This window comes from Nyctereutes procyonoides, unplaced genomic scaffold (genome assembly GCF_905146905.1).
Source record: "Nyctereutes procyonoides isolate TBG_1078 unplaced genomic scaffold, NYPRO_anot_genome, whole genome shotgun sequence".
Classification (NCBI taxonomy): Eukaryota; Metazoa; Chordata; class Mammalia; order Carnivora; family Canidae; genus Nyctereutes; species Nyctereutes procyonoides.
This window is the reverse complement of record NW_026575042.1, coordinates 8,679,771-8,695,898: the sequence shown is the minus strand read 5'-3', so window position 1 is coordinate 8,695,898 and position 16,128 is coordinate 8,679,771. Positions and strand designations below refer to the sequence as shown.

General features: G+C 49.8%; 1 protein-coding gene across 4 annotated transcripts in view; it reads left to right on the top strand.

Moving 5' to 3' along the window:
• SCN5A (sodium voltage-gated channel alpha subunit 5) overlaps window positions 1-16,128 on the top strand; it is a 95,097-nt gene that overhangs the window by 37,735 nt on the left and 41,234 nt on the right. For all 4 annotated transcript variants that reach the window (XM_055321550.1, XM_055321547.1, XM_055321551.1 and 1 more), the window contains exons 8-14: window positions 1,309-1,372; window positions 2,272-2,413; window positions 2,943-3,140; window positions 4,492-4,671; window positions 5,438-5,803; window positions 11,096-11,228; window positions 12,096-12,334. In XM_055321550.1, the coding sequence (XP_055177525.1) occupies window positions 1,309-1,372; window positions 2,272-2,413; window positions 2,943-3,140; window positions 4,492-4,671; window positions 5,438-5,803; window positions 11,096-11,228; window positions 12,096-12,334 (1,322 nt within the window). The remainder of the gene's footprint in view (window positions 1-1,308; window positions 1,373-2,271; window positions 2,414-2,942; window positions 3,141-4,491; window positions 4,672-5,437; window positions 5,804-11,095; window positions 11,229-12,095; window positions 12,335-16,128) is intronic.

Sequence of the window (16,128 nt, the reverse complement as noted above, 5' to 3'; positions counted from 1 at the left end):
CGTGAGTTCTTGGACTCGATGACCAGACACTTGAAGAGCAGGAAGGAGGAAGTTAGCTGGAGAGGCTGACGAGGGACAGCAGGTGCTGAGGGTGAAGGGGGGACTGACCCCAGAGAATTGAGAAGGGAAAGAAGACTGGCCTACCTATCCAGAGAGGAGCATTAGCCAGAGAAAGGGTGGGACATGGAGCTGGGGTAGTTTGTGAGCCTTTAGAGTGGAGGTCCCACCTGCTTGGCATGGGATGTCTCAGCCAACTTCAGAATTCCTTGCCAAGACGTTAATTCCATACATGTGCCCCACAGAACCTCAAGAGAGGGTTGGAACAAGCCGGGAGATTGTACAAAGTCACATGAGCCCCTCCTGCCATTTCAGTGATACGTGGCTTTCAATGTTCCAGGCCAATGGCCAGCACCTCTCTTAACCAAGACCATCAGTCTGGTTCAAAGGTAGACACTGGTGCAAGTGCAGATTGAAGGCCCCAAGGGACATTCTGAAGTTAGGGCCTCTTCGCTACACCAGCAGTCCGCTTTGGAAAAAGAAACGGACTGAAGCTCAATGACTCAATTTGCTTATGGCTCAGCTGTGGCCAAACAGCAGCGGTTCCAAAACTTTCATGTGTACCAGCAGGGCTCCAGGAAGCACATACTGTGGCTGGGCAGCACGGCCAGAGTTCCCAAGTCAGCAGATCTGGGGTGGTACTCAGGAGGTTACATTTCTAACCAGGTCCCAGTTGTCTGCTCTCGCGGGGTGGGGACCACAGTTTGAGAACTGCTGCCTAAAACTAAGGCGAGTAGTGTTAAGTAATGGGGCCTGACCGCTGGCCGGAGGAGAGGACAGGACTATGTGTCCCATATGGCATCTGGCGCAGCCCCAGCCCCGTCTGAACATACTGCAGCAGCATCACGCCATGGTGACAGTAGCAGGTATCACTTGTACCACCTTAGGCACAGAGAAGTGGTGCAGATGGAGCCGGGCGGTAGCCTGCCGAGACCAGGCAGTGACTCAGTAGCTGAGCTGGGCCTCTGCCCAGACCCCTGCCTCCTGGGTCAGGGCCTCTCTTCACCCCAGCTATCCTCCTGAGTCCTCCTCGGGGCAGGGGACAGAAGCTCCCTATGGGGACTCCCTGAGTCTTTTGTGAGTGTGGGGGACACTGGCAGCTGAACATCTAGGGGGGAGCAGGAGGCAGGCCAGGGAAGCAACTGGTGTTGTTCCTCAGGTGTCTACCCCCACCAGAGTCCTGGGCACAAAGTGGGAACCCCAGGAGTCTGGGCCACACATGCTCTTCAGCATCGGTCATTCCCCTTTCAGGAAACTACTTGCTGAAGAATGGCACCTCCGATGTGTTACTGTGTGGGAACAGTTCTGATGCCGGGTATGTGGTGCCCAGCCCCCAGGGCCACCTCACCGGGTAGGGGTGAGGTGAGGTGAGGTGAGGGTGGCAGGGGAGGAGGGAGTCCCCTGGTACTCTGTGGGGCTGCAGTCCCACATCTCTCAGTATGAAATTCCAGCCCTTCCTGTAGCCAAAGAGATTTGTCTGGAAGGTCTTAGGACATTAACAAGGCACAGAAGCTGCACCTCCCACTTGCTGAGTACCCCACCCCCACCCTCCATCTCCCCCACTCGTGAATCCAGCCCAGCAGTCTCTCTTTGGGAGAGAGGCTATCCCATCCAGCTCTGTGAGTCATCAGTCCCCCTCACTATGCCTGTGTGCGTGGTCACATAAAGGGGCACATCCTCCAGGTGTGGCCAGACCCCAGCCTGTCCACCCCAGAATCACAGCCTGTCCATCCATCCGCCCCACAGGCTGGCATTTGCCCCAGGCTCCGTGCTGTTCAGCCTCATGCTATTCAGCCAAGCCTCACTGCCCTCCCCCCCACCCCCCACTGCATGCCTACTCTGTGCCCATCTCCCTGTGGGGTAAGCAGCCAGAGGAAATCACTGTGAGCCAGGCCTTTGGCACTTCCTCTGTGAGGGGAGAGGCGACTCATGTCACAGCGGGGATGGTGTATCATGTGGGCAGAAGGGAGCTGGATTCAGGCCTAGCTGATACAGATGGGGAGAGACAAGGTGAAACCCATGTTCCAGGCCGGAGGCACAGCGTGGAAAGTCACGGCAGCAGGACCAACCGTGTGGCACTAAGTTTGTGAAAGTCAGCCTCATGAAGCAGTGGGGCACCTGTTGGGCCGCCCAGGGAGATGAGTCAGGCCCAGGGAGCATCTTAGGGGGTGGGCCCTTCACGGCAGGGGACAGAGTCTGTGTGTCTGACTGCAGGACATGTCCCGAGGGTTACCGGTGCCTAAAGGCAGGGGAGAACCCTGACCACGGCTACACCAGCTTTGACTCCTTTGCCTGGGCCTTCCTTGCGCTCTTCCGCCTAATGACACAGGACTGCTGGGAGCGCCTCTACCAGCAGGTACATGGGTGCATGGGCGGGAGGAACACCAGGAACTGACTAGGGACCAGGATGCACAGGTGATTAGCTAGAGGCCCCAGCAGCTTCTCCACTGGCAAGAGCTGGGGAGGCTCAAGGAATAAGGGACAGGAACCCTTGCATCTGAGGAATGGGGACACAGCAAGCAAAGAAACTTCTTGCTGGTAACCAGGTACCCTTCCCTCTGTATGGGGCTCACTGTGCTCTGTGAGTAGGACATTTCTCTGCCCTATATGATGGAATAGTTGCCTCTATGCATGCAACATTTACTCTGTTGACTGGAACATTCTGCCTCCCTCCATGGATGGGACACTATCCTCTGCATGTAGGTCATTCTTCTCTATGGGTTAGAATACTTACCTCTATAGGCAGGATATGCTCTACTCCTCCCCAAGCTGTGGCCATTTGAATTCTTGGCGTAGCCTGACTGGACAACTTGAAATTCTAAGACCATGACCATGACCCAGAAAGGGCCCCAGTGAAGATAACCTCTGTTGCCTTACTCCCCCAGACCCTGAGGTCTGCAGGGAAGATCTATATGATCTTCTTCATGCTTGTCATCTTCCTGGGCTCCTTCTACCTGGTGAACCTGATCCTGGCTGTGGTTGCCATGGCCTACGAGGAACAAAACCAAGCCACCATTGCTGAGACAGAGGAGAAGGAAAAGCGCTTCCAGGAGGCCATGGAGATGCTCAAGAAAGAGCATGAGGTGAGTGAGCATGCAGCCAAGGAGCCTCCAAAGCAAGTCCTCACCTGATTCTGGGTGCCTATGAACCTGGTGCCTGCTGGGCAAAGCTGGTGCCTATGGGGATGACACCTGCTTCGTAACGCTGGTGCCTACAAACCTGGTACATGCTGGGTAAAGCTGGTGCCTGCTGGGTAAAGCTGCTATCTGTAAGTGTGGCATCTATAGATAAAAGGCAGGTCCTGCTGGGTACAGTTGATACCTATTAACCTTCTACTTGCTAGGCAAACCTGGTGCCTGTGGGCATGGTGCCTGCTGAATAAAGCTGGTGCCTATAAGCATGGTGCATGCTGGGTAAAGCTAGTGTCTGCAGATGTGATGCATGCCAGGTAGAGCAGGTGTCTGTGGGTATGATGCATTCCGGGTAAAGCAGGTGTCTGCGGATGTGATGCATGCTGGGAAAAGCTGGTGCCTTCAAGTGTGGCATCTACTGGATAAAAGACAGTTACTGTTGAGCGATGCTGGCGTCCACTGGGTTAAAGTATTTCATGTGAATGTAGTGTCTGCTAGGTGAAAATTTGGTACCTGGTTAAGGACAGTGCCTGTTCATGAGGCACCTAGTAGGTAAAAGTCTCACTGGGTGCAAGTGGGTGCTGTGAGTGTGGTGCCTACTGAGGAAAGTGTTCCCTATGACCATGGTGTCTTCTCAGAGAAAACAGTGCCAGCTGGGTAAAAATGGTGGCTGCTAGGTAAAGGTGGTAGCTCCTGTGTAAAGGAACCTAATGCATGCTGGATAAAAGAGAACCACATGTCCATGGACTGAGTTTACCCTAGTCAAGGGATGTCTTCTGGAAGCTTGGTGAGGAAGGTCCAAGGTTGGAGGCCTGACCCAGCTCGGAAAATAAGCCCTGGCAGTGCTGCCCTGGTTACCCATCGCTCCACACACAGGTACTGCAGGCTAACTACAGACCAAGCTATTAGAAGCCATGTAGGCATTCACTTTCTTCTCATTGCCCCACGCTACCTCCCCCATCACCAGTTTTGGCCAACTGAACCTTCTAGAAGATGTCCTGCCCTCTAATTCTGTTGCTTCCTCTGCTCACCAACATCCTCCCACCTCAACTGTCCCTCACACTCCCCTCTTCCTAGAGCTGCCCACATCAGCCACTTCTCTCCTCTTCCCTGGACTTTGATTCTTTTCAAAACATGCTGGGTCTGTTTGAGCTCATCTCTCCACGATACTCTGGTCTGGGGTTAAGTGTGCAAGTCTACTTCCTGATGGGGAAATGGAGATACTGAGAGTTGCTTGGCCTGCCTTAGCCTGAGGCTGCACAAAGTCTCAATAACCAAAACACCCCTCTTCCACCTTTTCCAGGCCCTCACCATCAGGGGTGTGGACACTGTGTCCCGCAGCTCCTTGGAGATGTCCCCTTTGGCCCCAGTAACCACCCATGAGAGAAGAAGCAAGAGGAGAAAACGAATGTCTTCGGGGACAGAGGAGTGTGGGGATGACAGGTTCCCCAAGTCCGACTCAGAGGATGGTCCCAGAACAATGGTAATCCCCGGCCGTGGCTCTGACCCTTTCAGTGTGGGTCTGGCATCAAAAGCCCATTAGTTGGGCCCCTGGTGCAGCCCCCCGTGGTTGCTCCCCAAGGAGACTATCCTTGAGCCCCCTTCCAGCCCTCCGTGTTTCCCATGACCATTCTTGGAGTGGAGGAGGTTTGGGCAGACCTGTGGCTGGGCAGCATTGGGGCTGGGGCTAGAACCAGAGGTTACCCTGTGGTGTAGATTGGTAGGCACCCAAAGACATACCCATTTGAGTCAAGTACATGGCTGATGGCCCCAGGTCCTGCTCAGGCCAGGCCTGTTTGCACCACCAGAAGCTTTCGTGCCTCCTTCATCTCCTGCCCAGCCACAGCCACAGCTTCAGGCCCAGGTAAACTTGGATCTCAAAGCCCCAAAGGCACAAGCTTTAAGTGAGCAGAGATCCCAGATGATGCAGGACCAACTATATCCCCTCTATACCTCCTCCTCTGAACACACCCTGGCTCAGCACCCCCAGTTCCCGAGTGGCCAGCAGAAGCCTGGGTGGCTCCATCAGTTAAGTATCCAACTCTTGATCTCAGCTCAGGTCTAGATCTCAGGGTCATGAGTTCAAGCCCTGCTGGGCACAGAGCCTGCTTTAAAAAAACAAAACAACAACAACAAAAAAACTCTCATTGCTCTGAGACAACCTCTCAGTCTCTGAGAACATCACAGGGGATAGGCTGGGAGCACATAAAGAGCTGGCTTGGTGGTGTGCCTTCTCCCTGTATCCCCAGAATCGCCTGAGCAGCACACATGGCCTCAGCAGGACCTCCGTGAAGCCACGCTCCAGCCGTGGGAGCATCTTCACCTTTCGCAGGCGAGACCTGGGCTCGGAGACAGATTTTGCAGATGATGAAAACAGTACAGCGGGAGACAGCGAGAGCCACCGCACGTCCCTGCTGGTGCCCTGGCCTCTGCGCCAGCCTAGTGCCCAGGGACAGCTCAGTCCAGGGATCTCGGCTCCCGCCCTCAATGGTAAAAGGAACAGCACCGTGGACTGCAACGGGGTGGTCTCCTTGCTGGGGGCAGGTGATCTGGAGGCCACCTCCCCAGGGAGCCACCTCCTCCGTCCTGTGATACTGGATCGCCCCCCAGACACGGTGAGGCAGCCCCGTGATGCAGCCCCAGGGCAGATCTGGTCTCCCAGATTCACTTAGTATTTACTGAGTACCTGATGTATGCTGGACTCTGGATGAATATGCGTGGCAAAAAAATTTCTGCCCTCATAGAGCTTCCATGCTAATGGGGGCAGGCAGGCAAAAAAAAAAAAAAAAAGAAAAAGAAAAAAGAAAAATAGACATATATGTGTATATGGTGTATAACATTGAGTGATAGGACTAACAGTTAAATATTTAGTAACCAATAAAGCCCTGGCACCGAGATGCCATGGTGGCACAGGACCGGAGTCCTGAAGGCCCTGTGTGTGTCAGGTGTTAACCCATAGGGTTGCTGGATCCTGGGCAGAGCAGGGGGTTCTGGGAAAGGGACCAGAGTGGCAAGGGGATACTCACAGGGTTCTGAGCAACAATTATTCATCAAGCCTTAAATACTTCAGTACTTTACAAACTGGTAAACATTAGCCCAAGTAGTAAGTGCTGTGGGAGGGCAAAAGTAAGCATGGGGGAGCGGGATCCCGTACTCCTTAGGAGGCATTGAAACGAAGACCAACCAGAGGCAGGGGTGGGAGCCAGGCTGCTTTCTGAAACTCTGGGGGATGATTGAACACCCAGATTCCAGACACAAACTGAGTTTGAATTCTAGCTCATAGCTTACCAGCTGGATGGCCATGGGCAAGTTTCTTTCTGTTTGTGCCTATCATCTGTAAAATGAATTGAAAACACCCATCTCAGATTGTTGTGAGGATGAATGGTCTCATATGGGTCCAGCAATCAGGATGTTATGAGTATGTTGATGCTGTGATAATGTTATAATAATATACCATCATTATATCATCTGAGGGAAGCATGTTCCAGGCCTAGAGAGCAGCCAGTGCAAAGGCCCTGAGGCAGGAATGTGCCCAGCATATTGAAGGAAATGCCATGAGGTCAGAATGCCCGGAACTCAGAGAACAAAGTCAAAAGGAGTTGGAGTTACCATCAAAAAGGTAGCAGAGGGGGCAGCCCAGGTGGCTCAGCGGTTTAGCACCGCCTTCAGCCCAGGGCCTGATCCTGGAGACCCGAGATCAAGTCCTGAGTCAGGCTCCTTGCATGGAGCCTGCTTCTCCCTCTGCCTGTATCTCTGCCTCTTTATCTCTCTCTCTCTCTCTCTCTCTGTCTCTGTCTCTCTTTCTCTCTCTCTCTCTCTCTCTCTCTCTCTCTCTCTCTGTCATGAATAGATGAATAAAATCCTTTAAAAAAAAAAAGGTAGCAGAGGGATGGACCAGAGCATGAAAGGCCAACCAGAGCTCTGATCACTCAGTCAACTGAGCCCATGACAGACATGACTGCCCAGCAGCCCTGGAGTGTCCTTGCTGACTGCTGCCCCTAACATTACCCCCAGGGCCACCCACCTGGAGAAAGGGCAAAGGTGTGGCTTATACCCCAGAACCTGCAGGAGACACAGGAGGGGAGACTTTCTGAGGAAGCTAGGACAAGACAGGGAGCCTTGATCAGGAAGGTGGAGGTGGGGCTGAAGAGAAATGGCTTACAGCCAAATGGTCTGTTCTGCTCCAGCTCAGACCCTGGCTCTGGCTACAGGACTTGGCGCAGGTTAAGGAGTTGCTCTATGCCTCAATTTCCTCATGGGTTAAGTGTAAATAAAATTTGTATCCACATCAGCAGCTTCTGCTGAGGACTAAAAGGGTTAAAAATATGTCCGGTGATTAGACCAGTCCTTGCCTCATGTTCGAGTGATTACTATTATTATCTGTTAGCTCTATTATTGAGGCAGGAGGAGTAAAGACTCCTGGGGCACACTGCAGTGTGCCCAGGGCCCTCACACTCTTCTGGAGCAGAGTCAGGGAGATGGTCCTGGGAGCACCTGGGGGCAGACCACAGTGTCGGGCGGGCCTGGAGGGGCCTGAGCCCTCACCTGGAGGGTGGGATGTCTGGCCTTTCAGAAACAGCAAACCCCGGTAGCCTGGGCCCCCCTGCTCATCCAGCCCTGGAGGCTTAGCCTTGTGGAATCAGGTCGGCAGCCCAGAACACTAATAGAATTTCCTAATCTCATTAGGGAGAAAATCATCTCATTGTGCTGCACATGTCAGGAGGAATGCAAGTTCAAACACTTCATTACCAGGAACTCTGACTTTACCCTTTCTCACTTCTGTGGGGCCCATTTGTAACCTCAAAGGGATTAGCAGGCCAAGGGGCTTATTTGCAAAGTTAAGGGAATTACCTAGCAGACCAAGATGGAGACATTGTAAAGTTAAAGAGATTAGCAGGCATTCGGCCCCTGGGAATGCCTTCTCTGCCTCCACTGGGTACCTGTCTGCCCAGTTTGCAATCTGAAGGCCGAGTACAGTGTGGAGCCCATAGTGGGTGCTCAACCAAGACAAGAAAGGAGAAGGGCCAGCCCAACAGACAGCTCATATTTAATTTATCCCAGTTGAGAGAGTAGAGGGTGAAGCTTTCCTTTGTCCACCGTCTATATGAGAGCGCCTGGCCCAGAAGACCAGAGGGGGTGGGGAATGACCATTCTTCCTCCTCCACATGTTAGACTAGCGTCCACCTATCCTCTGGTCATTAAGCAAGTTAGACGCAGGCCTAGAACTTAACCCACGCCTTCTGATTTCTGAGCAATTATCCACGTAACCAACATTTGCCCAGTGCCAGCCTGCTGCATTGAGTTGGAGGCTCCAGGGATATAGTGGTGAGCAGAGCAGTCAAGAGCTCTGACCTCGCAGAGTTTACTCTGTAGTCAGGAAGACAGATGGCAAACTGGTCGATATTTCCAGGTTAGCAATAAGGGTCATGAGACAGCATGCTGCTAGGGTGAGGGTTGGGGATGGCTCTTAGAATACTCAGGAAGTCCTGCCTCTGGAGACGACATTAAAATGGACAAGCAGATGATTTTAGGAAGCCAGCCACAAAGATGTGGAAGAAGCGTGTTGTAGACAGAGGGAACAGCAAGTACAACAGCCCAGAAGAACAGGAGGCTTGACGTGTTCGAGGCATGAGGGAGCCAGACAGGGTCAGGTGTGATGGAAACAGCAAGAAGGGGTACAGTTGATGAGTTAGGATTTGGACTGTACTGCTTTGTAGCCAATAGAAGAGTTTGAATTTAGTCTGAGTAAGATGGAAAGCATGGGGTGAGGGGAGGAGAGGATTATCATGACCTGATTTACCTTTTAAGGGAACCCCTTTCGGAGGGCACCTGGGTGGCTCAGTGGTTGAGCGTCTGCCTTTGGTTCAGGGCATGTTCCCGGAGTCCTGGGATCGAGTCCTACATTGGACTCCCTGCATGGAGCCTGCTTCTCCCTCTGCCTGTGTCTCTGCCTCTCTCTGTGTCTCTCATGAATAAATAAAAATAAATAAAATATTTTTTTAAAAAAGGGGGGTGAGCCCCTTTCTACTGTGTAGAGAAGGGAGAAGAGATAATAGCTTGTGCTATGGTGATGTATCAGTCAGTGGTTGCTACGTAATGCTGTGTAACAAACTACCCCCAAGATCAGTGGCTAACAGTAAGCCTTTATTCTCGTGCTGACTTATCATCAGGATAACCATGGCTTGGCTGCTCTAGGTGGGGCCTGGCTGGGCAGCTCTGTTTCAGGCTGCACCCTGGCTTGGCTCCACACTGTGGGTCAGGCTCAGGGCTGTTCCATGTGTCTCTGTGCTGAGGCTCAGGCTGGACAGGAGGCAGCTACCTGAGGAAACTATTTTCATAGACCGAAGGAGCTGTTGTTCACATCATGTCCACTCACATTCCAGTGGCCAGGGCCAGTGTGTCATTTGTGGGACAGGGAAGGGTGCATCCCCCACAGTGGGAGACGAATGAGTAAACATTTGCTAAAGTGCTAACTCAGACTATCACAGGTAGTTGAGGAAGAGAAGAGAAGCCGGCAAAGTTAAGACACATTTGTGAGTTAAGCTGGCCAGGTTTGTGGTTGCCTCGGACTTCAGGTACTACTGTTACTGGCAGCCCCATCAGCCCTCTCAGGTGCCTCTGCTTGCATACTTCTGTGACCAGGAGCTCACTCCCTCGCTAGGCATCATTTTAGGGCAGTCCCACCAGTTGCAAAGGTTGACTTTAGCTTGAGCTCAGATCACTTTGATGACCACCCCTGGCCCTGACTCTGTTGCCCTGGGTAGCCTAGGCCCCTCTTCCTTCTGATCAACAGAGATTCTAGAGCCTTATGCTTGCATGCTGAACAGCCCTATGCCTTGCACAGCCCCAGCTCAGGCTCTTGCACTGTGGTCACATAGGACCCTGCTAACACGTCCTGGGAGGCGGGGCTCTGAGTAAGCTTCGAGAATTCCTACTGCCATCTCCCTCTGTCGGGCACACCACATCTCTGTCTGCAGATCTGGCTCTTTTGCTTACAAAAATGATGCCAGCACATGGACAAAAAAATCCCATGGTACAGGAGTGTATGAGTAAAAGAAGACCTCGCCCCACAATCCCATTCCCCAGATATACTCACTTTAATGATTCCGTGTGTATCTTCTTGATCTTTTTGTTTTTTTTTTTTTTCATCAAACTGTTTGTCTGTGAGGTGCTCCCATGGGAACGCACAAGGAACTGCCTCTCACTCTTTACTGACTGTATCAGGGACCAGGGTCAGATTGTATCCATAATTGATTTTAGTATTCTATTGATTGGTCTTGTCTTTACGGTATTAGGAACAACACTGCAATAATGAGCATCATTGCATATGTATTTTTGGTGCACGTGTATAATTATTTATGAAGTTAGATTGCTAGATGAGGAATTGCAGAGCCAATTTAACATTTTCTTGGTAGATAGAGCCAAACTGCCTCCACAGATGCTCCCACTAGCCATGTCTAAGCATTGTGCTTTATGCTTCTATTAATGTCACCGTAGAGCCGGGTAGATTTTTTTCCCTTATGTTTCTTTATGCTGTCGACTCTAGGGAGCTTGTGGTCAATTAAGACTCCCAGATTGTTTTTACATGTACTAATGTATACTGACAGCATCTGGTTGATAGAACTTGGTACATGTAGTTTCCTGTCCACACTCAAGAATTACCACTGACAAGAGATGTTGAAGAAAGGAGGATGGAGAAAATGATTGGCAAGAGGGATGGGGGATGTTACTAACAGGGGGGGAGTTGGGAACCGAGAAACCCAGCATCTGGGCCCTGTCAAGACCCGCATCCTATCTCCCCGTGGGTCTTCCCAACCTGAGTCTGGGACCTCTGTCCCAGGCCCAACAGCTGCCCCAGGTTCAACAGGACCCCTGTGCCCTCATGCATATCTCCTGGTTGCACCCAGACCACACCGTCGGAGGAGCCAGGCAGGCCCCAGATGCTGACCCCACAGGCTCCATGTGTGGATGGCTTCGAGGAGCCAGGAGAGCGACAGCGGGCCCTCAGCGCAGTCAGCGTCCTCACCAGTGCACTGGAAGGTCAGCACCCCTGCTGTCATCCACACGCCCCCATTCCTGCCTGAGGCCCCTCTCCCACATAGCCTGACCTGAGCCTCTCCTCCCCTCTGCCCCCCACCAGCTGCTGGGCTTGCCTCAGACATCCCCAGAGCAGGCCCAGACTTTCCAGTCCATGTTACCCTCAGGAACCCTATCTGTGTTTCTTCCAAACATCCCCACAGCTGTCCCGGCCTGTCCTGGGTGCTCCCTTATCTCATCCTGTCCACTCCCAAGCAACACCATGCCTTCCTGAGACCATCCTGGCCCAGACCTGCCAATTCTAGCCTATTCCCAGTCATTCCCTGTCTACCACAGGCTATTCCAGGCATCCTACATCTCTCCTGGCCAGTACCGCCCCAGGTGACCCCCAACCGTCCCAGTCTGAACTTGACACCACCCCCCCATCTTGTTCCCTCCTGTCCCATATGTGTTCACATCTTTTCTGGCCTGTTCCAGGCACCACCATCTGTCCAGCATGTCCCAGATGCCCACGTCTGTTCTTCTTGTTTTGGTTGTCCTTAGAGCTGAACTTGCCTGTGTCAGATGTTGTCTTGTCCTTTTCAGCCTGTCTCTTGCTGGGTGGCCCCATGTCTGTGTGAGACTGTTGTCTTAAGGAACATCCATCCCGACCTCCTGTCCCTGTGGCCCTCCCCTAGCAGATTTCCAGAGGCAGGGGCTGCGACATAAGCCACATCTTCCTTTAAGCTTTCCTGTCCCTCTCACTGTCCCCCTGTCATGTAGCAGCCCTGACCTCTCCCCAGCTAATTCATATGTCTTTTCTGGGATACCAAATTATATGTGAGTCCACAAAAACAAACCAGCTCACTGGCTGCCCCACCCCCACCCCAGAGTTGGAAGAGTCTCACCGCAAGTGTCCACCATGCTGGAACCGCTTCGCCCAGCGCTACCTGATCTGGGAGTGCTGCCCGCTGTGGATGTCCATCAAGCAGAGAGTGAAGTTCATGGTCATGGACCCGTTCGCCGACCTCACCATCACCATGTGCATCGTGCTTAACACGCTCTTCATGGCACTGGAGCACTACAACATGACAGCTGAGTTTGAGGAGATGCTGCAGGTCGGAAACCTGGTAAGGGCTGCCACCAGCCGACTCTCAAATGGGCATCCTGGTGTGAAGAGCCCTTGGCCAGCTGGCACAGCCTTCATGGATGGTGAGGGGACATTCAGAGCACAAAAGGGTCTTCTAAAGGTGGGAGTCACCGTGGAAGACATCTTGGAATAGGAAGTGTCAGGATCAGGTTTTAAGGAGCTGAGAGATGTAGCTGGGAGTGAGGAGTTGGGGATAAAGATGCCCAGAGGTTAGAAAACAAAAGTGAGTTGAGGGTGAACTTGAAATGCACCGGGATGTGAGATATGGCGATTAGTAATGGAGGAGGAGAATGAATGCAATAAGCAGCAGTTCTCTCAGGGGAAGGATGGATGGATAGAGAGAAGGGGGAAGGACAGAGTGGATGGATGGATGGATGGATGGATGGATGGATGGATAGTTGGATGCAGTGAGTCAATCAGGCAGAGCCAGATTTGAATTCTGACTCAGCTCTAATTATGTGACCTGAAGCAAATTACTTAGTCTCAGTCATTGGCACAATAAGTATTTGTTTAATTTAATAAATGTAAAATTAGTATGACAATATCAAGCCCATAGGAAGCTAATGAGGATTGAATAAGATAATGTGTATAATGTGCTTGGCTCAGAGTTTGATAAACAGTAAGCACTCAAAATAAATGATAGCTGCGGTCTGTGGTTATTATCACTGGCGCTGTTATTAAAGAGACTTCCCCTGGAAGTCAGAATGTCTGGGTTCTGATTCTGATGGGTTTTTTTTCCGTGAGATCAGATCAGGTCCTACCTCTTTATTCTAAAGGTGGGGAACTGAGGCTCAAGAGGTAACATAATGGTGGCAGAGGTGGGCATGTAACTACTGTTTCCTGACTCTGAGAGACAGGGCCCTACTGGCTCTGCCCAGCTAAACACAGATAGCCTTTCTCCAGGGGATCCCAGGTCAGGTTGGCCAAGAGCCCAGTAGCCTCTGAAAGGAGCTCCCAGGATCTTCACTGAGGTGGGATGGAGGAGAGGGCCATTCAGTCCAAGCTTTCTCTTGCTTCAGAGCCAGCCCTATCTCAGTCTCAGCGGCACAGGTAGCCCCCCAGGCAGGTAGGTCTCTTACACTATGGAGCCTGAGGATTTTCTTCCTTTATCACTTCTCCTAACTAGAATTCTAGATAGTTATCTCAAAGTCTATTCAATTTTTTTTTGTAAACGTGAGTCCATTTTGCTATAATTCTACTTTCTTTCCTTCTATATGCAAACAGAGGGAAAGCTCTCGTATAGTCTGTAGGTGTCTCAAGCATTATTGTACCTGGTGTGTTGGGTGGTCTTCAGATGGTGGTTATGTAGGATTGCAGTTGAATGTGTTTTTATTGGAATGTGACCACTGAGTTGCTCTGTGCAGCAAATCAAAGTGATAAAGAGCAGTGGTGGCTTCCCTGGATCATTGAGTTGTGATTGAAGCTGTGTTAAACTTGGGGTTCTATTGTTAGTAATAGGTCATGTAGTTGGAGTATAGCTCTATTTTGTTTCATTTGGATAGCTTTATTACTACTGTGAAAGGTTTTGATTGTCTTGAAGTTAATATATTCTCAGTGGTTTAAATGTTAAATGTAAAAAAAACAAAAGCACAAAAATAAGCATGGGAAAATAATCTCGGTATGGGAAAAACCTTTCGAAGCATGTCATTAAAGACCATTTCCATAAAAGAGAAGATGAATAGATTTGACTTTTAGCTCATCATCTAGAAAGCAAATGCAACTTCTGTTCCTAACATTGTGGACCAAAAAACCTGAAAAGTCCTCCACTAGGAAACAACTAAAAATATAGCAGATATTCTGAAATGCATATCAAAGCTCATGAGAAAGTAACAAAAATCCCCTAGTGCCAGAAACAAAGAGGAACTTAAAAACCATAGCAGTAAACATGTGAAAGGGTTCTGTAGTTGCCCTGGTAGGGGTTGGGAGCAGGTGATATTGCTGATTTGGGTAATCTGGGGATTTGGATTTTAGTGAACGTGTAGAGACAAGGCAGGTCTTTAGACAGTGTGGGTAAGGGTTGGAACTGAGTAACCATGGGAATATAAAACCCTAGTTCAGTAGAATGGTGAATCAGAAAAAACTCCTGGCACCAAAACTGGGAAATGATAAAGAAGGAAGCTTGTCAGTCTTGGCTGGGGCTGAAGATGAGGAGAAAAGGAACCTTTGGAAGCTTATGACTGTAAATTTGGCCTTATATAGATTTGGAGTTCAAATTTATAGCTGAGTATTTCTGCAACCTGTGCCTAAAATAAAAGATAATGTGACCCTGTGATATCTTGGGGCCACTGCAAGAAGCAAACACAAAACTTCTCTGGGAAGACACACTTTTAACCCAGGCCAAGTCTGTTCTCCAAATTACAAAGCACACAAGGAAATAGTCCACTATGAGGAAGAGTCAGCAGACCGACAGACACGCATACACACATACAGAGGCTTATCCTCTTAGGAATGTCTTATGATAAACTGTCTAATACAGATTATAAAATAAGAATGTTCGTAATAACTAAAGACATAAAAGAAAGAATTAAACAGGGCAACTGGGTGGCTCAGTTGGTTAAGCATCTGCCTTCGGCTCAGGTCATGATCTCAGGGTCCTGGGATGGATCACTACGTTAGGCTCCCTGCTCAGTGGGGAGCCCACTTCTCCCTCTCCTCCCCTCTTGAGCTGTCTCTTCCTATCTCTGTTACTATCTCTATCTCAAATAAATAAATAAATAAAATCTTTTTTAAAAAGAAGGAATTAAACATTAAAGAATAAAACAGCTTTGGAAAAGAACCAAATTGAATTTCTAGAAATGGAAAATATAGTCACTGGGATTAAAATCTCAATGTATAAATCAAATAGCACATTCATATAGCTAGGGAAAATTAAATTAATATAATTATAGATCTAAGGAAGTTGCCCAGAATGTAAAGAGATTAAGAGATAGAAAATCTGAAATCAAGGTTCAGAGACATGGAGTCAAAATGAGAAGGTCAAGCATAGAGCTGATAGGAGTTCCAAAGGAAAAAAAAAATAAGAGAATGCAGACAAAAGAATGTTTAAGAAAAGAATGGGTAAGAATTGATCAAAGAAATGAACCCTCAGATTATGGAATTACAATAAGTCCTTCACAGGATAAATAAAATATCTAGACATGGTGAACATCAAAAGCAAAGATAACATACAGCAACCAAAACAAGAAAGGTTGCCTACTAAGGAACAACTGTTGCATAGATGGGAAACTCCACAGTAGCTCCAACCAAATCCAGAAGACAGTGGAATAATCATTTCAAAGTTCTTGGAGAAAACAGTGGATTGTCCTACCATTTACAAAGGATAGTAAGTAAAGACCAAGAGTCCACCACACACAAATTGTCTCTCTGAAACAATAACAAAAATTTGTACTTTAGAAGAAAGTAAAATGATAGCAGAAGCAGTATTGAGAAGAACCTGAAAGGAATAGTAAGCATGTGGGTAAAGCTAAGCAAACATTAACTGTGAAAACAATAACAATGGGCGGCCCGGGTGGCTCAGTGGTTTAGCGCCTGCCTTCAGCCCAGGGCCTGATCCTGGAGCCCCAGGATCGAGTCCCATGTCAGGCCCCTGCACGGAGCCTGCTTCTCCCTCTGCCTGTGTCTCTGCCTCTCTCTCTCTCTCTCTCTCTCTCTCTCTCTCTCTGTATCTCTCATTAATAAATAAATTTTTAAAAAACAATAACAATAAGGATGACTGGAGGGTATAAAAAGTAGGAACTAAAACATTGGAACTATACTGTCCCCCCCACTTCTTGG